Source organism: Rissa tridactyla, chromosome 8, assembly GCF_028500815.1.
Source record: "Rissa tridactyla isolate bRisTri1 chromosome 8, bRisTri1.patW.cur.20221130, whole genome shotgun sequence".
Classification (NCBI taxonomy): Eukaryota; Metazoa; Chordata; class Aves; order Charadriiformes; family Laridae; genus Rissa; species Rissa tridactyla.
Genome location: NC_071473.1, coordinates 34,405,394 through 34,427,339, shown reverse-complemented (window position 1 = coordinate 34,427,339; position 21,946 = coordinate 34,405,394). Strand labels below are relative to the sequence as shown.

General features: G+C 35.8%; 2 protein-coding genes across 2 annotated transcripts in view; both read left to right on the top strand.

The window, feature by feature from the left end:
- Nucleotides 1-238, top strand: part of LOC128913758 (loricrin-like) — a 55,373-nt gene extending 55,135 nt beyond the window's left edge. Inside the window, exon 40 of the mRNA XM_054211878.1 lies at nt 98-238. Within this exon, the coding sequence (XP_054067853.1) occupies nt 98-160 (63 nt within the window). The 3' untranslated portion in view covers nt 161-238. The remainder of the gene's footprint in view (nt 1-97) is intronic.
- A 71-nt stretch (nt 239-309) lies between these two features.
- Nucleotides 310-21,834, top strand: LOC128913757 (loricrin-like). Its single transcript, XM_054211877.1, has 30 exons — nt 310-354; nt 452-493; nt 599-637; nt 1,026-1,067; nt 1,170-1,208; nt 1,340-1,384; nt 1,851-1,916; nt 2,739-2,777; nt 3,743-3,781; nt 4,467-4,505; nt 4,773-4,811; nt 5,131-5,169; nt 5,441-5,479; nt 6,205-6,234; nt 7,711-7,752; nt 9,705-9,743; nt 10,380-10,418; nt 10,703-10,741; nt 11,129-11,167; nt 11,526-11,564; nt 12,429-12,467; nt 12,904-12,942; nt 13,225-13,260; nt 13,960-13,989; nt 15,597-15,635; nt 16,855-16,893; nt 17,345-17,383; nt 19,206-19,244; nt 19,890-19,919; nt 20,290-21,834. The coding sequence occupies exons 1-30, from the start codon at nt 310-312 to the stop codon at nt 20,386-20,388; spliced, it is 1,248 nt and encodes a 415-aa protein (XP_054067852.1). The 3' UTR covers nt 20,389-21,834.
- Nucleotides 21,835-21,946: the final 112 nt, after the last annotated feature.

Genomic DNA, 21,946 nt, shown 5'->3' with positions numbered 1-21,946 from the left:
TATTTGGGTCACAGTGCCTGCACAGGAGCACTCTAAAAGTCTTCCCTGAAAGAACATTTCAACTACAAAACAGTAAACGTTTTTGTTTTCTGCACAGGGAGGGTCTTCCTTCTATCCTGGTGGATCTTACGGACAGGTTAGGGTTCTTCCTCATTTGTAAAGATAAGACAGACTTCTGTTATCTTCATTCGTATATTCCCCATATAGTGACTGTTGTGACATATAAACCCCAAGAACTAAATCAACCATTTATAACTTACAAAATGAAGTCAGAGGAAAAGACTAAATTGTGTTTACAATTTCCACGGAATGATCTTTCATCCAGTTAAGAAATTTAGTGATAAAAAGTCTCTTGTTCTTTAACAATAGCGGCCTAAAGTGAGAGTCAGGTATATTGCTATTTACACCACCCTGTTTCCAAGAAAATAGCTAGTCTGTGTTTTCATTTCAGGGAGTCCCAGGTTCTTCACATAGCACGTATTCTGGTAACCAGGTAAACATTCAGATAAAATGCCCTATTCAGAAACTCCACCTAAAACCTTCTCTGAAGGAGTAGCCAAATATAAACCAGTAATAACCCATTCTGTCTTCTGCACAGGGAGGGCCTTTCTTCTATCCTGGAGGATCCTATGGACAGGTAGTTGTTCTTCCTCCCTTACCAGGAGAACGCAGGCTCCCAGCATCCTGCTTCCTTCACTCCCGATTATAATTACAGACCTGACAGTTGTCTCTTAGAGTAGAAAACTTAAATTAACCCTGATGTAACCTAGTAGTGTGAGGTTTGACAGGGAACAGTGCAGAATGCTATCCACAGTTTCCTTGCAGAATTCAAATTTCAACAGGCTAAGAAAATTACCACTGGAAGACTTCTTCCACTTTAATAATACTGGTCTTGATTTTTGTTTAGGTACATAAAAGTTAGCTCAGAATTGAGAGAAAGGGTGTAAAGTTGAGAACCAGATACGCTGGTATTTAAATACTCATCTTGCCTGCAAGAAAACAGTTGGTCTGTGTTTTTCTTTCAGGAGGGCCCAGGTTCTTCCCACAGCTCTTACTCCGGTAACCAGGTAAATATTTGGGTCACAGTGCCTGCACAGGAGCACTCTAAAAGTCTTCCCTGAAAGAACATTTCAACTACAAAACAGTAAACGTTTTTGTTTTCTGCACAGGGAGGGTCTTCCTTCTATCCTGGTGGATCTTACGGACAGGTTAGTGTTCTTCATTTGTAAAGATATCAGTCTTCTGTTATTTTCATTCCCATACTGCCCTATTCAGAAGGAGAACTTGTTCTCGAGGGAACCAAGATAATAAACTTTTTTTTTTTTTATTTTCTGTACAGGGAGGGTCTTCTGTCTATGACAGCAGTAGTGAATCCTATGGTCAGGTAAATACTCTTTTTTTTCTCTTCGTATACAGGGTGCTGAGGGCCAATACCCTTGCTCCTATATACAGCTATATTCTGTATTTTGGCTCTCACTATATTTTAGTGAAGGTGTTTGGTTTTTTTCTTTGCAGTCTGAATTTGCATGTACTTCTAACTAAGTAGTCTGAAAGTTTATAAGGGGAGTAAAAAGTGCCTCCAACCATTAAAGCTTATTCCCATAAACAATGCTAGCTTAGAATTATCTGCAAGATGAAGGTCTCTTCAAAAATGGAAACCGAATTTGAGTTAAAAATATAAATTAGTGTTTTACAGGGACATAACTATGAGTTGCTCGGTAGGAATTCTGATAATTAAGTAAATATTCATATTTTTTGAATCTCTCCAGAAGGGAATCCCTATAGTAAGTGTCCAAAGGAAAAAAAAAAATCTGTCTGCAATATGAAAATTATTTATGTTTTCTGAACAGGGTGGATCTTCCACATATGGTGGTGCTGGATCTTCTACATATGGTGGTACTGCAGCTTATGGTCAGGTAAATATTAATTGTCTCATACATCAAAAGCTTAAGCTTGCTGTGTTGGTTCTTATGTGCAGTGGGTTCCATATTTCAGTTATCTTTAAGCGATGACCATGGAAATGCTATTTTACCTTTTGTTTCTCTTTATTTTTATTTACCCCTTTACAACTCCAACTGCTTCTATAATGGAGGGAAGGTGATGCACTAGATAGATAAATTAACTGTGCCACTGTGACCGTTCAATGCTTTAACTTCTTTATTGTTTATGCATTAGCTGTTTCAAAAGGAAAATATTTTGTGCATTTACTTTACACACCTTACTTATGCAGAAGCTGTTGAAAGTCTAGGGCAATGTACATACTGTATTTGAAGTCTGTATTTACTGATGTGAATCTCATTGTGGGACCATTTTGTTTAGCAATACATTTTAACCAGCCGAAGTCATATAGAATTATTTATTAAAAATAATAAAACATAATCCAGATTGGGTTTTCATAGAAAATTGTGTTGTGTTGCTACTTCTGGTGCAAGATCTGGAAAGAAAGCATAAATAATGGGATTTTTGAATGTAAAGAATGGTTAATTTTGCAAATCAACTTTATCTAAAATTTTTCCTTATAAAATGGATGTTTACAAGGAGGGGGTTTTTTTAACCTCTTCTGCTTAAGCAACAGGTAAAGTTATGTATCCTTTCTTGCACATTTCCTGGTTTAGGTAAAATTGGAGATTATAAGTGGATGGTTATTTTTATTCTTCTATTTTATATTCTCCACAAGTAAGATCATGTAGGAGTCCTGTTGATATGAAAAAAAACCCTGTTTTTTCATTATTTTACAGGATTCACCTTCCATAGGAGGCGGTGAAACTGATGACAGTGTAAGTATTTCTTCTCAGGTATATCAGTATCAGAATTTACTACCTTTTAAAGTATCGAGGTGCTTACATGGACCTTATCTCATCATCTTATCTTCAAGAGCTCGTTCACAGTACGTTCTAATCCTCTGTGATGCAATAACTTTTTTGAAATTATATTTTTTTCTATAGATAAAAGAAAATGTAGATTTAAATTATGTCACATTATTGTGCTATGGTATGATAAGGACTTAAAATAAAATTGTAGTTACAACAGTTCTGACTTGTAACCATCATACGTTTTGCGAATCAATTGTTAGAAGTAGCATTTACAAAGGAAGCTCTTTTCCTTCATTTCACAATTTCCATTGAAACTTAATATTAGTATATGCTCGTGCTGTACAAAACAACCAGATACATCTTACTTCCAGCAATTTAATTTGATTACTTTTTCAGTGTTAATTTAATACAATAACTCTAATTTAACTACAGGAACAGTACTATCAATATGTTAAATCAGCCATTCTTGTTCTTAAGGGTTATTTTTTATGATGTATTTCTTTAATAGTATATTCCATATATGTTTACTATTATGGACTCTCATAACAATTTCCACAAATTAAGACTTTGAAACTTAATTGTTCTTAAAATACACATTTATTTTAAAATTCTGAGGTCTTAAAAGAACAAGACAGCTTTTTAAAGTGCTGATGTTTTCCCCTATAGCATTCTAAGAGGAAATGACAGAGAGATGTGATCTCATTCCTTTATTATGCTATATCAAGGTTCATCTTTCCAAATAAAGAAATGCCATTCTCCAGAAATGAGCAAAGAAAGAACTTGACAGAATGCTACTTATCCTACAGCCTACATCTTTAACCTTCCCAACAAGTCATGGAAACAAGCAGTAGTTTTCTTTGCCTTCCACCCTTGCTTAGAAAAAAACAGAAATATTTGCCATGCAATAACTAGATTCTAATATTTTTTAGGATTCCACCTCACCGTCTGGCAGCTGGCAGAGTGAACGGGTAAGCATTCCTTCCTTACGTGTTGCCAGGGTGTCTGCCCCAGTGTTTGGCAACTGCTAGCCACCTACAGTGGTGGTGTGGCTGCTGCCAGTGTGGGACAGAAAATCCTCAAGCACAGAGGGAATGATGATACGGCTAAAGTCTTAAAGTGCTGTTAGAAATCACAACTGATGCTGAGGTGTGCTCTTGAATCTCAAACTTACAAACACAGTACCACAATTTACTTTTTCAGGTTCTTGCACCTTTTTACTCATTGCCTGACTGCAAAAGGCTTCAATACCATGATTTGTCCAGCATTTATTCTAAGTGAAACCCTTTGCTTTGTTGTGCTTCAAGACTGACTTATGACTGGTTCCATTTTCCTGTCATTTTTACATGGCACCCATTTTACTTATTTTCATGAGAATTAAATGACACAGACTTGAGAAATTATTTTGTTGGAGATATAAGAACTTCTTAATCATTGTATCCAAAAGAATATCTTTCACCAAAAAAAAGCAATTATTAACAGGCAAAAAGGGGCATGTGCTGTTTTATAGAGGAAGACATTTTTTGTTTTCTTGAACAATCCATGAGAGAAAATTAAGAAATGTGGAGGAGTGTTCAGCTTCCATCCTGATCTTTCCATACTACAAAAGAAAGGAAGTTTTTGGTTTTTTCATGTAATTTCAATACATTTTTCCAGGATTTTTATTCCCCTGGAGGCAGCCAGTCAGGTGGACATGTAAGCATCTATTTTATTCATTATTTGCAGTTCCCTTACAAAATGGCTGTTCTATTTAAAAATTATCCTGATGAGTAAATTATACGCAACTGTTTACCTCCTAGAATTTCTTATTACATCTGTCATCAGGTCTTGTGAAACCAAATGGCAAACTGTTTAAAAAAAAATTAAACAAATTTTAAATAAATGTGTGTATGACTATTCAGCAACAGTGGTGTTTTCCAGAAACCATTTTTAACAAAAATACATTTGATCTACTTTTTGCAGGGATCATCTTTTCAAGGTGGTGGCTACTCCAGTGGACAGGTAAATACTAACCCTTTGTATTTTTGACCTGAAGTATCTGTTATGAAAAAGCTTGAGTCCTGGTATTGTATTATAGAATTTTTTTTATCTGGGAGAAGATTCATTTGGTACTCAAACACATTTTCCTTATATATCTCTACATAAAAGTCCAAGTGTGTAAGCAGAGAGGGCAAATAGAATTCATGTACTAACTGATGTTGTAACACCAGGAAACAAATGAAAGTAATAAATATTTTGTATTCATTTATACTTTCGAAATAGTAATTAGTTATTATTTTTTTTTAAAGATAAATTACGTTATTTTTGTTTTGTTTTTTAGGACTCATCCTCATACGGAAGCAACCAGTATGGTGGGCAGGTGGGAAATTTTTCTTCAGTATTGTTTTTTTTGGGTTTTTTTTTTCCCAAGATATATATTTCAAGAAAATATTACCAGATTAGTAATACCTAAGTTCTCAGACTACTGTGGGGTTTTTCTATCCTCATTAATCTTTCTATAGGTAAAATTGGATTCCTAACCAGATAGATCATTTCAGACATAATTTAGAGAGTAAAAGACAATATATTGTAATCAAATATACATGTCAAACTTAAAGAAAATCTTTTAAATGAAAATACAATATTTACAGGGTTCAACTTCTTCAGGAGGCAGCCAGTCTGGTGGACAGGTACGCTTTCCTTTCTCCACACCATTCAGTTGTGCTAATGTCAGGCACTCACAATTTACTTTGCCTATCTTTCCTTTACAAGAACGGTTTTCCTTCACCACTGTCCTTTTTGCCCAAAGCCTCAGCAACACATTATTTTCTTTTTCCGTGTCATTCAGACATCCCGCAGGCCAGAGTAGCCAGTAGTAGCTGTCTGAATGGCAGTTGTAGTTGAACTTCTGTACCTGTGTTGGTGCTAAACATTTTTCTTCTTACACATTTCATGCAGATTGAATGTGTAAAGTGAACCCCTGGCCACCTCCCAGTTAGTTTTATCAGAGTAGAAATGCTGTTTTCTTTAACATCTGTAGCATGAAAAAGTATTGCATGTATTCCAGGTGCTCTGGCCTCTCTTGGCCGGGCGGGGGAATTGCTTTCTGCAGTACTACTCAGAATTTTTTACTCATCCTCTTGGTGAGTAAAGTTTTTAAGGTAGAGATTGTAGATAACAAGTCTGAAGAAAACAAAATTTGAAGTTTTTTTCCCCATCAGAGCAATAAGTACAGGAATAGGATGAAGAGAACAAAAAATAGACTAATTTCTAGAAGTTGGGCACGTGGGCAGTTATGAATGTAACTTTACGGATTGCATACCTGGGATGATAGAAGAAGTAATTTGAGTTGTAACTGAAGTCCCTTTCAATCCTGTGCTCTTGATATCTTAAATATTTTCTGCGTTCTTTACAGGGTGGATGTGATTGTTCTGGGGGAAGTTCTGTAAGTGTTACTTGTTCATTACATATTTTCTTTTACTAAATTATTTAACTAGAAAATTATCTGTGGTCCTATTTATTTCTAACTTACTTATTTGAATGTACTCTTAATTTTCATTGTTCTTTTGGTGACTTACATATTACTGACACGGTTGGAGTTATTTCTCATTATGCCAAGATGAAGAATGCAGAATCACAGAATCATAGAATCATTTAGGTTGGAAGGGACCTTTAAGACCAAGTCCAACCATAAAAATAACAATGCCAAGTCCACCACTAAACCATGTCCCTCAGTGCTACATCTACACATCTTTTAAATACCTCCAGGGACAATGACTCAACCACTTCCCTGGGCAGCCTGTTCCAATGCTCGATAATCCTTACAGTGAAGAAATTTTTCCTAATATCCAATCTAAACCTCTGCTGGCACAACGTGAGGCCATTTCCTCTTGTCCTATTGCCTGTTACTTAGGAAAAGAGACAGACCCCCACCTCGCTACAACCTCCCTTCAGGCAGTTGTAGAGACCAATAAGGTCTCCCCTCAGCCTCCTTTTCTCCAAACTAAACAACCCCAGTTCCCTCAGCTGCTTCTCATAAGTTTTGTGCTCTAGACCCTTCATCAGCTTTGCTGCCCTTCTCTGGACATGCTCCAGCACCTCAATGTCTTTCTTATAGTGAGGGGCCCAAAACGGAACACAGTACTTGAGATGTGGCCTCACCAGTGCCGAGTACAGGGGGACAATCACTTCCCCTCTCCTGCTGGCCACACTGTTCCTGATACAAGCCAGGAACCCCTAAAGCTGGCAGCAAGGTGTATTCTCTGAGCAGTGACTTTAAGTTACCATACAGTATTTACGGAGATGTGTATCTCTTCTCAAAAAAAAAAAAAAAAAAACACTTAACAAAAATTAAATTGGTCGCATTAAGTAGCAGAATTAATTGACAAAAGATCCATCATGAACGGAAGCTAAAATAATATTGGTCTACAAAATTGCCAACCATAAAAAGTTGTCTCAGAAATCAATGTTTACCAAATTAAACAAAAAACAAAAAATACAAACTGAGCACTTCTCATTTGTGCTTTTGAGTCCATATGAAATTATTTAAAGACTGTGAAATAGGGTGATACATGCTTTCCAAAGCAAATCATATATTGTCAGTCAACATGTAGTATGCAAAGGATATTCCTGCACCTTGGGTAGCATTCTTGTTTTCTACGCAGTGAGTCATGGGCAGATAAAGACAAAATGATACTTTGTGATTTACGGTCTTCCAGGCCAAAAAAGACTATTTGCTATCTTGGCAAATTAAGAAAAGTGATGTCTAAGTGTAATTTAATTTCAGACAGTGATATTCTTCCTTTAAAATACCATAGAACCATTTTAAGGTTTTGTTTCATTTTTAGTTTATGATCAAAGACAACGCCTAATTTTTCTTTTTTTTTTTTTTTTTTTTTTCCCCCCCCCCCATTCCCTACAGGGTGGATCCCCTGCCTTAGTCAGAAGTAATTCCTCTGCAAATGTAAGCAATGTTTAAGTGTGCCCTCTGTTTGTTTTGTCAATATAATGGCTGAGAGGTTAGAAAGAGTCAGTACCTAATAGACTGTCACACACTTGTGAAAATAACCTACCTTAATTACAATTAAAAATACACACAGGACATTCGTGCAGCACTCAGTTTCTCTTTCCATTTGAAATACTGTTCATTCAAAGAGAAGTCTTGGGATGAAAAATGTTGTTTAGCACAAAAGCAGATACATAACAAGATAAATATTTACTTTGGGAGTCAGTTCCATTGGCTTCCTTGGAATTATGTCAAAATATCCCCCAAGGACATGGATTTACATGTTTGTATTCCTCTTAGATCATTTACTGCAAGAAAGGTTAGTATTCATAGATCAGTAATCTAATGATGCCAGCCCTCTCATATGAATAAGAACTCTTTTGCAAGACAGACCTGTTTACAGCATTCCCAAGACCAGTTCTGTTCATCATGTGTTAGAAAGTCATGCCATGTATGTCACTGGAGCTCTGCACGTACTGCACTAAAGGGAGAAAAAACATTTGGGTCTTTTTGTATCTAGCACAGAACTCTCTGGCATTGTTACCTCGCTGCTAACTCATAGAAAGCTGGCTTTGTATAAAACACAGCTACATAAATGTACCATATCAAAATTAATATTACATGATAAATAGGACTGGTCTTGTGCTCCCTTTTAGGAAGGAAGAATGTGTGTATATGAACAGTCAGGAAAATATTTTTACCCACCTGTGTTCTACATCCTTCATATTACTGGGATGGTTTTTCCTTTGAAACTTCCAATTGGGACTGATTTTTCTGTTTTTTTCTGACTTGGTCATCTTTGGACAGCAGTTTGGAATCAGGAGTTGTGTATAAAGATTGAGGGAACATAGTGGTTGTGTCTACATCAACAAGTACGGCAAACTGCTAGGACTGTTTCGCTCTATAGAGTGAAACAATCAATGCTGATAGACTGATGGCCACACTATACACATGCTTTAGTGGTGGTTTTGGCAGTGTTAGGTTGATGGTTGGACTCGATGATCTTAAAGGTCTCTTCCAACGTAGATGATTCTATGATTTCAGGAAGGGTTTGCTCTGGTCTGGTCCCATGGACCAAAAGTCTGTTTACTACCTGAATGCATTAAGTGTGCCCCTAGAGAGCATTCTACAATTTAGTTTAATCTGAAAGGCATCCAATTAATTCACTCTGAGACCACTCCATGATGCAAAACAAACTACAGTGAGTGGGACTATCAGTTTTGTCTCAAAGGCGCACTCCTGATCTGTACTTTAATGCGTAGATGCACCCAGTACCTCAGCATGGGAGAATGGCTTTTGCATCCTGGACATAGATCTTAATTCTCCCCCAACTATATGTTGTAGTCTACCTCACAACATTGTCTTTAATATTGTCTTTACAGGGCAATGAAAAAGTCGTCTTACACAGTTAAGATTCCTCATGAAGGGCATGTTTCTGATAGATGCTTGACATTACATACTAAACACAAAACAGTTTCATTTCTTTGTGAGCTTAGCAGATCTTGTGGAAGCTCAGAGTACTCAAAAGGTCTGTAGTATTCTGCAATAATGAATATTAAAAGCTTTTTGTGTGGATGTCGTTCTTCAGTATGCTGATTTTAAAATGAAAGAAATAAGCTGCCTATCCAGTCAGATCCTTTGAAGTGAAATAGCTGGTATTTCCTTTCTGAAAAGGCTCTGGAGGCAACCATTCTGGTGGACAGGTACATACTAAATTTTAGATGTATTAACAAAGTAGGGAACACTAGATTTTACATTTTGAGTAGATTTTTAAACCCATGCAAAAAAGTTTAAAATATAAATCTATATACTACTGTCCTTCAAGAAATTTTGCTTTCAAATAGTTCTGTTAGAGAAAAATAACTGGTTTCCTTCTTTTTTTTTTTTTTTTTTTTTTCCTTTTCCCCCAGGGCTCATCATCTTCGGGAGGCAGCCGGTACAATAGCCAAGTAAGCACTCATTCCAAAAGGAGATACATCCTAAAAATTATACACAATGTTTTTTTTTAGCAAATAGTGCCCTTGTTTTTGTGAAACTTGTGATGAAACTAGTGATAATGAAGCTCTCACAAAAAACAGGTGTGGGGAAGGAATGAATCAAAATGTAGCATTATTGATTCCTAATGAACCCAATTCATTAAGAAGAAAAGCAAACCCAATCTCCCCTCTTTAAAGAGACTTCTTGTATGAGGTTTCAGTAAACTTGCTTAGTTTGGTTTTCAGAGTCCTATTAGGTAGCCAATCTTTTACTGCCAGCTTTGGTCCAGGATTCATCTTTCCAAATAAAGACATGCCATTCTTCAGAAATGAGCAGAAAAAGATCTTGCAAGAATGCTGCTTTAACATTCCCAACAAGTCACACAAACAAAGCAGTAGGTTTTTTCCTTCCACCCTTACTTAGGAACTTGGGTATTTCCCCAAGTTACCTTGTAAGGCTTGAACTCTAGTTATTAAAGCTTACTGAAAGTCCTGCTTGCCTGCCTTCACTCTTACCTTGTTCTCTTGCTTCTATTGTTTTGGGAGAGTCATGCTTTGATTTAAGGAAATCCTACAGCAGATAATTCACTTATTTGGTATTCTTTACAGGATTCATATTCCTCTGGAGCTAGCCAGTATGGTGGACATGTAAGCTCTTACTTTTAATATTTTATACGATATATTTGTTTTACCATTATTTGACCATTACTAAGTAAAGGATTATACAGATAGCTATCTCAATTTAATATTTCAAGAAACTTTATAGTGATCTGTTCTCTGTAGTAATATTGTGAATTCAAGGAAGACAAAAATATGGAGTATATTCTGGGAAGACTACAAAAAAACAGTCAAATAACATAATACAGATACCTTTGCTATTCATCTCCATGAATTAGATATTCAGAAATAACTCATTTTCAATATTTTTACAGGGGTCATCTTCTTATGGAGGCAGCCATTATGGTGGACAAGTAAGCATTGAGTCCCCATTTTTGTAGTTTTGACCTATGCAAGCTTGTATTTTATTCGTTGTCTACTGGGCTGTCTGCCTTAGCTTTATTTATCTTAGTCTAAAATTTTATCAGTAAATCTTTCTCTCTAGCATTGTGGTGCTACTGCGATTAAACAAAACGAGTTCAGATGAAGACCATTATTTAAGACTAAGAAAAAATAGAATACAAAATACATGGTTGACTCAATTGGCTCATTCAATTTTTGGGACTAGAGGTCATGTCTTTCTGAAATAAATTAGTACTTCATGAAGCTGACCAAAATTTTTAAAAGCCTCGTGAAATGATTTTATGACTCTATGAAATGGGTGTAAAGAAGTTTCAGTTTCCTTTTTTGTTGATATTCAGGGCTCACCTTCCTCAGGAGGCAGCCAGTATGGTGGACAGGTGAGAATTCTTCCCTTGTAATGTTTTACTACTTTATCCAAGAGATTTGGTAATTCTCTGTGTAAAAGAACATTTTAAGGAGATGGATTTAATTCTTTTTCCATGTTTTCTTTAACTTATTGCTAAGTATATAGTAGTTATAAATGTATATGATAGAAAGCCACAGGAGAGTTTTTAGGACATGTAATTTCTAATGCATGATGGTAAAGGCAGATGAGTCTCAATCCTTTTTGCACAGTCTGGCTCAGTCCACTCAGTTTTGCACTGAAAGAAATTAGGTACCTCTCCTTCATATGGGGCATGGTTTAAAGGAGTACTATGACATGAATGTAGAGATCATTTAATTCTTTTTGTTCAGGGTTCACCTTCCTCAGGAGGCAGCCAGTATGGGGGACAGGTGAGAATCTCTTCCTTTGTAGTCCTTATCCTAACACCCAGCTTCTACATCAAAACTTGGTACTTCTCTATTGACTGAAAAAATAATATTTTTGAGTAAACTCTGTTAATCTGATAATAGATGATCAGGTGTCTAAAGATACATGATCTGAAACAATGCAAAAACTATGAAGGGCCAGTACTTCTGTTGTATCACAGTAATGCAGTTCTGGCCTTGTTCTACTCTCTGACCCACCCTGCTCATTCTGGAGCCATTTCGCTTCTGCTGCTGTCATGGGTTCTTAGCTCTATAACAGTAAGGAGAAGCTGGAAGCAGATTGCATTCCTCCTCTACCTTAATACCTCACTTCCTTCAGCAAAATGCAATGTAAGGGTTGGTATCAGAGAAGCAATGTGTCTCAGGAGGGCAACAGCGGAGAAGGTCAGGAGTTGTTAAGAGGTGTTTCAGGCCCTTGTGAAATGAAAGATGATGGATAGCGTTCCTAGTGCTGCCTAGTGGTATAGCCTTTAATATGGAACGAAATCCCTAACAAACTCATCCTTGGCCTCTGAAAACTTCTATTGTCACGTTTTTTGGAGAGGGAATTAGTAGAGAAAGACATTTTCAGTCCAAATACAGTCCCCCAAAATGAGGTATATAATCCTAATAGCTCATGATCAGTATTATGGAAGATTCGTGTGTTACAAACCATCCCTAATTTGCATAGAATGCATAAAGGAATAGGTTGAGTGTTTATCTTTCTGTAATCTTTCATCATACAACAGAGAAAGAAAATAGTCTTTCTATCAAAAACCCTTAAAGAAACTTTAAGGGAAAAAGAAATAATAATAATTTATAGAGAAATAATTGGCACCTTTGCTTCAGGGTCCATCTTTCTCAGGTGGCAGCCATTATGGAGGACAGGTGAGAATTGTTTTTCTATTTATGGGTTGTTTTTTCCATTGTTTATATTCCTCTCTCTCTCTGTTTTGTGAAAAACAGAATATTTAACAAAGGGGTGTCTTACAGCAAAACAGTGTTTAGGCAGAATAGATGAACATACGACCTGCTGCTGCATCAGCCCATTCAGAAAATTAAAACATAGGAGGCTGCCCTGAGCCCAGGATCCAGTGCAGCAGTACTACTCACACCTGCCCGAAGCTAACTTTGATTTAATCTTTGTTGTTCTGTTTAAACAGTAGCCATTGCAAAGGCCAGTAGATTTCAGTATAGTTATAAAGGAAGCGTTCACATTCCTGTGACGCTTAAATCCATGAAGACAAATAGAAGCGTGTTTTTCTGTGACAGGTCATGAGTTAGAGAACGTGCAACAAATATAAATGCTTTCTCATTTCTTTAGGGTATAGCTTCTTCAGGAAGCAGCCAGTATAGTGGACAGGTAAAATTTCTCCTTTCATAGTATTTTCAGTTTTGGTACACTGTTCATTAAGAAAACTGAGCCATATTTTTTGGGAAAAAAAAAAAAAAGGAACATTCTGAGAAACAGGGGCCTGTGTGACTGCATGGAAATACTTCGTTAAATAGATCATCATTCTAAGAAGCCCATTTTTGTTGTTATATTTGAACAGAAGCAGTTTGAAAGACTAATGACCACAGAGAAAAAGTGAGAACATTACTTAGTAACACAGAAATACTTAGTTACTCTTTTATTTTTTTCCAGGGCTATTCTTCAGGAGGCAGCCAGTCTGGTGGACAGGTACGCTTTCCTTTCTCCACACCATTCAGTTGTGCTAATGTCAGGCACTCACAATTTACTTTGCCTATCTTTCCTTTACAAGAACGGTTTTCCTTCACCACTGTCCTTTTTGCCCAAAGCCTCAGCAACACATTATTTTCTTTTTTCCGTGTCATTCAGACATCCCGCAGGCCAGAGTAGCCAGTAGTAGCTGTGCTAAACTGTGTTGGTGCTAAACATTTTTCTTCTTACACATTTCATGCAGATTGAATGTGTAAAGTGAACCCCTGGCTGCCTTTCAGTTAGTTTTATCAGAGTAGAAATCACCTAGTAGACTCCACTGAAAGTCAGCTTTAGTGTTTTCTGTAACATCCGTAGCATGAAAGAATACTGCATGTATTCCAGGTGCGCTGGCTTCCTTAGGAAAATAATAAAAAAAAAACAAAACCAAAATATTTTCTATAGTACTACTCAGAATTTTTTTACTCATCCTTTTGGTTAGTAAATTTTTTTCTGTAAGTTTTAAATGAGCAATTAGAAGAATTAGCCTGAAAGGACAGGGGGGAGAGAAAGAAACTATGTTTTAGATGGAGCTTAAGTCTATCGTCAGGATTTTATAGTCTGTTTTCTTGCAGTAGCAGAATGTGAGTTTTATTTACTAATTCAGAGGCTAATTCAGTTATAGACTCAGGAAAATAAGTTTGGTTGTGTTTTATACAGGGTGGATGTGTGTGCCCTGGTGGAGGTTCAGTAAGTATTCTTTGTCTTTGTATATTTTTCATAGTATGTACACATACTGGAAAATTCCCAAGGAACTACATTTCTTGAAATAATTTTGTCAGTCAATTTATATGTATGATGAACAGTTTTTTTCACATTCTGCTAAAATGAGAAATGTTGAACCTGGTAAGGGCAAAAATATTAAGTGACTTGCAACTGTAGTATAGTGTTAAAAACTAGCTACACAGATGCATTTCTATTTTAAAAGAAATACATGGGAAATACATTGCGCTTTCCCCACCCTGGAATAAACAAGTAGTAATGTTGTCCAGTATCTGTATTAAAGGAAGATTAGTCCTAATTCTGTAAAATACCCAGACAGGAAAAACTGCTTCGAAGCATTTTATTTCTCTTGGTTTGTAAGACAGGCCTGTGACTTTTCTAAGAACCCATTTCCCAAATATCTCATAGTGTATCTGCTGGGTTTTGGACACATGTGTGTTGTAGTGCTTTTCTTATGATGGTTATTAACAGTATGGTTGAACAAGTGAAACTTAGATTTAAAATCTTAGCCCAAAATGCTTCCAAGTGGGAGCAGAGCAACATTTAAAAAGTTAAAGCTATTTACATTTTTCTAATTAGTATATTCCCTATACTTTTGTAAATACTTTAAAACAAACAAACAAAAAAAAAACCAAATGAAAACAAAAAAAAAAACACAAACAAAAAACAACCAAAAAACAACACCCCACACTTTTGCTGAAATTAAGCTAATTTACTTTTGAGGGAGGGTTCTGTTATCTATTGTCTCAGTATAGTCAAAATTGCTTAGATGACTACTTCTCTTTCTTGGATTATGAAATCAAGCAAAACCCACAGGCCATAAGTACCACTCATGGTATATACGCCACTTCTGATTCTCAGAAGTGCTGAAAACAACTTATAAATTATCAGCTTACTTCTCTTTGCAAGCGAATAGTCTGAAGGAATAAGGATGAACTGAAACTAAATCCTTTCCTTGTTTAGTATACCATTCTACTTGGTTGATTAGTAATCAGAGTAAATGACTTGTTCATTGCAGTAGGTCAATATGTTCTCTTGTTTTTCCTCTCCATGACATTGAATTTAATACAGAGTAAACATTGCTATTTTTCTTGAATACAGGGCTCTTTTGGAGGAAACAGCTACCATGGTGGTGGACAAGTAGGCAATTTGTCTTTAACATTTATACAGAGTAGCTCCTCAGGAATAAACATGGCTCAGTTGCCATATTTGCCCAGAAGCCATTAGATACTGAGTTCAGTTTAGTCACAGAGATAGGGACAATAATTCCAGAGAGTCCATGTGGCTTTTATTTAATTACTCTTGATCGTTCTGTGTACTAGAGCTAAGGTTTTACTTTGTAGTTATAGAAGCTTTGTTACCTCAAAAAAGTACTGAAGAATAATTCACAGGATTCATCTTACTGCATAAACAACAAATACGATGTGCAGATAAGTAGCCATTTGCCACTGCATTAATAACTGTGTAAAGTTCTTCCAGTTCTTCTCTTCATGAGCGTTTAGATTAGGTATAGGTTTTTTTGATGCCAGGTGGTATTTAAGAAAATATAGAAAAATTTCACATTCTTTTTACAGGGTTCATCGTATTCTGGAAACAGGCAGTATGGTGGACAGGCAAGCAACTTTTCTTTGTTTTCAAGATCTTCTTTCTACTTGCTATTTATTAAATGAAAAATACGATGCAGTGCATATACTGCCAGTCATTTTTTCAGTGTCGTTTTACTCTGAATAAATATCTGCAAACAGGGACCGTTTCTCAGTAACTGAAATGGAGTAGCATGAACAAACTTCAATTTAAAGAAGAGGCATAGATCATAATTTTGGGTTTTTTACCTCAAAATGCCTCTTACTTAAAACTAAGTGATAGTTTTAATTAACCACTTTCATGTTTCGGTTTCCCATTGCTATGACACCAGTTCAAAATCTATATTCTGTGTTATTTTTCAATTATATTGAAATTATCCTCTTTTTTTTTGCATTTGTTTAGATTAAATAGGTGGAAATTTGGTACAAAACACACCAATACATATTGCTTTGAAAATATAATATAATATATTATAATTCTGGTGTGTTACCCGCAATAATACTACTATGCTCATTTTCAGCTGCAATTCAAGTCCCTTACTGTAAGCAGCTCCCTATGTACCTTTTGTAGACTTAGTGGTTTGTCACTGATCATGAAATCTTACTAGCCTCAATAGTTAACAGATGTAATGGATGGCTATCTAATAAGAAGGTGGAACATATTTTTCATTAGTATTACTCTATTCACAGTGTTTCACTCTGCTATACTAAAAAATAATTTCATTTCTTTTTACTCTGTTGGCAACCATTTGAGTTCAGTATCACTCTTATTAAGAAGATCATGTCTTGTAGCATGGAGAGGATTTTAAAAGCTGCAAAACAAATTTTTCCTAAATGACTTATTTGGAATAATAAGGATGCTTTTACGATAATACACATAATGCTCTCTGAACACGTTTGACCTAGCAGAAAATCACAAATGAAGTGGATTAATTTTTTTTTTCCTCTGGAACACAGCCATACTTAAAGAAACTTTGTATATTTATGTCAGAGAATAGTCTTAGCAGGTGTCTTGTGACTGTTTGACAAATTTACTACCTTAAACCGTAAGGGAACTTAGCAGAATGAAGTCAGAAGTCTTTTACTGCATCTTTTTAGATTAATATACTTTCCAGATTGCTACTGAGATTTCCTGTCAAAAGGTCCTTCTGTGATGCTTCATTTGCACAGGAAAAAAAAAAAAAGGGGAGTAACTGCTGTTACCCTGCCAATGCTTAAACACTTAAGTTTCCTGTGATTTTTTTAATAGGGGTATTCTCCTTCAGGAAGCAGCCAGTATGGTGGGCAGGTGAGTGTATTCTCTTCCCCTCCCAACACTCCTTACTCTTTCCCTGTACTGTCTGGATCAGATCAGTTACTTAATGCTGAAAGATACATTCATTTGGCCATTTTACTGAGCTTAAATAGTTGAGGTAATATCAATTAAAGCTGTTTCAGTAAGCTGAATAAAAGAATTGGTTACAATTCTTACAGTAATTCTTACACAGAATTACAGCTCTGTGTAAAACTATAATTGCTATACTGTATTTCATAACACTGCTTTCTTGATTCAGAATAACAAATTGCTGCTGTTCTGATGTGCAGTAGATGTTAGCTTAAGTTTCAGATACCCCAGTTACTTTTTGTTCAAACAACATCCAAATAAGTTTGTCCTAAGTACTGCACAAATTGTCTCAAGACAGTGATAGAAGATTTTTTTTTTTCATTCAATTAATAGATGTTTGATTGACTTCTTACAGGGCTCATATCCTTCTGGAGGCAGACAACATGGTAAACCAGTAAGTAAAAAAAAAAAAAAAAAAATCAAGTTTACCTTTCTTTTTTTCTTATAAATCTGTTTATATGCAGTTAGTTATGGAGTAGACATTTTTCTGAGAATTGCTTAAATATGCAAAGAGTGTCACATGATTAACTTATCTGGGATAGTCTCAACAAATGCAAATGCAGTATTTATTTTCACACTGTTCTATAGTTTTGAGCCAGCATTTTACTCTGTAATTGAACTTCTGGTCAATCTCTGGATTAGTTCTAGTAATCCCAGAATGAGATTTCAGGATCTTTATTATTTTTTTGTAAGGGACTTCTGAACAGTTATTTCTGTTTAAATTCATAATAATCATACACTTTTTGCTCAGGGCTTACTTTTTCATTGATTTTATATGCATTTGTCTTAACTATTTTTGGCTTGCTTTGAAGAAAATATTTTTGTTTTCTTTTTGAAGACAATAATAGTTGACATTTGACTATGTGTCTTTTCATCTTATCCCGTTTCAGACCACTCTTTTTACTATGTAACTTAGACCTTGCTCTTGTTGTCATTCAATGGCAGGAGATACAAATAAGTACACACAATGTTTTAGCTTATCTCTTATAGAAAATAAGATGTATCCACCTGTTATTAAAAAGCAGGCACAAATGTTACATTTTCTTATACAAGAATCATAAAAGTGAGGCATGTTGTGTACCATATTTGATGGCATTTCTGAAAGTCAGTGCTTGTAAGAGTTCCTGTTGGCAATCCCATTCAAATAAGCAGAGCAACTTTGCCAGAAAACTGAATAAGACTCTTATAGAACATCTGATTTTTCAATATCTACTTTTATTTTCAATTACGTTCATTATTAGAGCTTTCTTGAAGTAAGGCTGTAAAGTAAAGGACTCTTAACACTTACCTTCCTGGCCTCTCCACAAAATCTAACTGTAGACTGATTCCAGGTGAATTAATGTTTAATTGGACCTTATTATGTTTTCCTTTCTATATATTAAACACATCATAACTACAAACCAGAACTTTCTTCTTGAGAACTTAAATTCTCTGACTAACACATCATTCAAAAAGAATGCTTGTAACAAAGATGTTAAATCTTTTTCTTTTGGGTAAGCTTTTCCACTGTGATTTTTGGATGACTGGACACAAAATAGTGTTCATTTTCCTGTGGTCCTTTATTCCAGATAGCAAGAATATATTGAAGTACAAATAGGCTTAGAGTCAAAAACAAGTATCTTTTTTCAGGGTTCATCTTCCTCAGGAGGCAGTCATCAAGGGAAGCCAGTAAGGATATTTTTCTTTCAGTATTCCACAACCAAAGTAGAAATGTGGATATTGATATTTAAATAGGTAACAATAATGAGGGTGAAATTTAAAATTATGTTACAATGGTAAATGTCTGAGAAAAATGACCAATAAAAATTAGAATATTTTGTTCAAACTTGAACCTTTGAATGAGGCAGCATTCATTCAGCACATAGCAAAGTTTTTACATACTCTGTTACTCAGGAACATGCTTGGATCATTCTATTAAGAACGATGTATTTGAATATCAGGATAACTCTTTCAGTTTCAAACTTTGTAATTCAGTCCATGATACATTGCTTTGAAAATCCTCTGAAATTGTTCGTGGAATAAAGAGGACACAGCTGTGCTCACTTGAGACAATTCAATTAAAATAGGGGAAAAAAGTGCAAGGAAAAAGATAAAATCAAAGCCAGTATCAAAACTACTAATACCTAGGGCATTTTCAAGGCCACTGTGTGCTCTTTGGACACAATTCACTAGGAGTCTCATACAACAAAAATAAATGATTTATAATTATTTTACAGGGTGGCTCTACCTCAGGAAGCACTTATTCTGGGAAACCGGTAAGAATACTTTCAACACAACATTTTCATCTTCTTTTCTTAGTAAACAAAGAACCTGGGTGGTTGATAGAGCAATTTCAGGATGATTTGGTCTGAAGAGAACATTCTGTATTAGTTCTATTTGTGTTAGAGCATATTTAAAAAAAACGCTGTGGAAAATACGGCCTCAGCCTGAGGTATTTCATTGTTACATTTTAAATCTGAATCTGTCTTGCTTCACATTCCAGTTAGTGGCCTTGTTACATTCTGCTGCCCCCTATTTTTAAATTCCTGTTCTCTGTGTAGATTTTTATAGGCTCAGTCCAGTTAATCCTTTCCTTTTTTTTTCTTCAGTACTCATCAATTTTTAACATCCTCTTTCAATTAGGGATGGAAAACTCTGTATGGAATATGATAGTAGAATGAGAGAAAAACAAACTTTTCCCTGTCATCAATTTAGCTGAAATTTTCAGATGTAAGATGAGATAGATGAGATAGAACGTGTAACAAACTATTTACTTTATCTATGCAAAGCTACTTTCCTCTTGCATAACTTAAAACCGTGCTGTGGGTTAAGGTATTGAAATTTTGTTGATCACAGGCAAAACTGTGTTGAAAATCATTGTGTGGGAACACTTCTACATTTATTTATTTGTTTGTTTTCAGAATTCACCTTCCTCGGGTGGCAGTCAAATGGTAAGCACTTTCCCTTTTTGTAGTTTCTACTGGTTTCTTCCTGTACGTACTGTAGGAAACTGAAGGTATTGTTTATACTGTGAGGTTATCTGTCAGATTTCCTATATTTGAATAAATGTTTGAGAATACATGTGCAACATAATAAATGGGAATAGTATCAACAAAAATGAGGAAAACTTGAAAACTGAACACCCGTTGATTTAGGTGTACTATATGTGTGGCACATGATCTTTTAACATCAGAAGCATCTACATAACAGAAGGGGCTAATAGGAAAAGATTTCTCTGAAACTTTCTATGCTTTTATAATAGTAGTAAATAGAACTACTTTGAATTGGGTTTATCAAGTTGCTCTCTCCTTTTTTTTACAGAGCTCTGCTGGGAAACACTCTACTCCCCAACTCCTGCTGTTTTTCAGTGTTTTGAGTGCCTTTGCTCTCTCTGCTGTTACATCAAAATGGTCTATATGAACTTCTCAAGAGTTGCTTGGCATCCGAGACCTAGATGGGTTATATTCAGTAATATTAGATTAATTACTTGATGTAAGAAAAAAAAAAATACCCTTAAATCAAATTGGCTGATGCTACTTGACTGTTATGTTGTATGTCTAGATAGTATGTCATGCCTCTCCTTAGTTTACCTTTGGTTTTAGTCATCAGTAGATATCATTAGTTTTGTCAGTGTTTTAGGTATCATTTTAAGAAAGTATATTGTACCCTACCTATATGATTTATTTTTGGTTTTATTTCCGATGGGGAATGCCATGAACACCTACCTGAAATCTGATTGGTACAACAAACAAATACTTAGAAAATATTTGGTTATTAAGCAAAGCGGAGGAAGACAAACAAATTGTTGTATGCAAACTGAGAACCGTGCCTGGTCATCACCACATAAAATAAGGCTAATGTAACATCTGATGAGCAGTACTCCCTGGGACAGAAGAAAATATGCTAAAATAGTATCAGAGTTATTGGTTTTAGCCTGTTGTAATCAAATGCAAGTTCAATATGGAGGCTGCAAAGCAAAAAAATAATACTCCATGAGAGTGAAATTTTGGGGGGTTAATTAAAGTTTATTCATTAGAGAAGCCAAACAGCTCAGAGCGAAGAAATACTGAACTCTGTTCAAGTGGTTGCAAATACCTAGAGTTCTGTAGAGAAGCGTATGAGGCAATGCACTCCAGATTAGGCTGATAGTCTAAAAGCTGCTGGAAAACAATGCATTTTCCCTTGGGAAGGAATGGAAATTTAATTAAGTTCGTATAACTGATAGTATCTTGGCTCCTTTTCTCAAGTCTTTAGTCTAACCTGTACTACCCAGTACATCTGCAAGTTTAATTTCAAGAATGATGCTGACATCTTGCAAGCAGGTACAGTAAATGTGTTTGCAGAAAGGCCTGTGGCCCATTTTTGAGTTCAGGAGCAGTCCCGCATCTTGCAGCAAATGCTTTGGGAGCCGCCGGAGCCACCATCTCTCTGTGCGCAGTGGCCCTTGTGCCCACTGTGCATCAGCGTTAGCCATGGGCTGAGCTCTGGCGTGTTAACAACCTGCACCCTCCTAAAGCATACTCCTAATCAATGACTTATTGAACATGTGCCTAGTATTAAAACTACATTTATTAGTAGTATGCTTGTCTCCCCATGCTTTACAGTTGCAATTGATGACATATATTTCCATTCACGTTCTGCTGCCAGCGGCACTGGGGCCTGGATTTCACCCGTTTTTGTCTCTCATGTGGTACACTGCGCAGGACACACGCTCCTTTGCCAACCGTCAGTAAATCAACCCAAGTACCTGAAACTGTAATTGAAACATAAAGGAGTTTTGCCTAAATATAATCTTCAAAATTTGCCGCGCAATTGGTTTCTTTGGAACAGTTCTCTGTGAGAGGTCCGTATCTTAATTCGAACTAGCCTTGCACTTCTCTAATAAATTTATCACGGATTTCATACAAAATATTCGTGTCGTTCTCTGCAGAAACACCCCTACTAAAAGGCTGTTCCCGGTGAAACGCCCGGTCCCTCT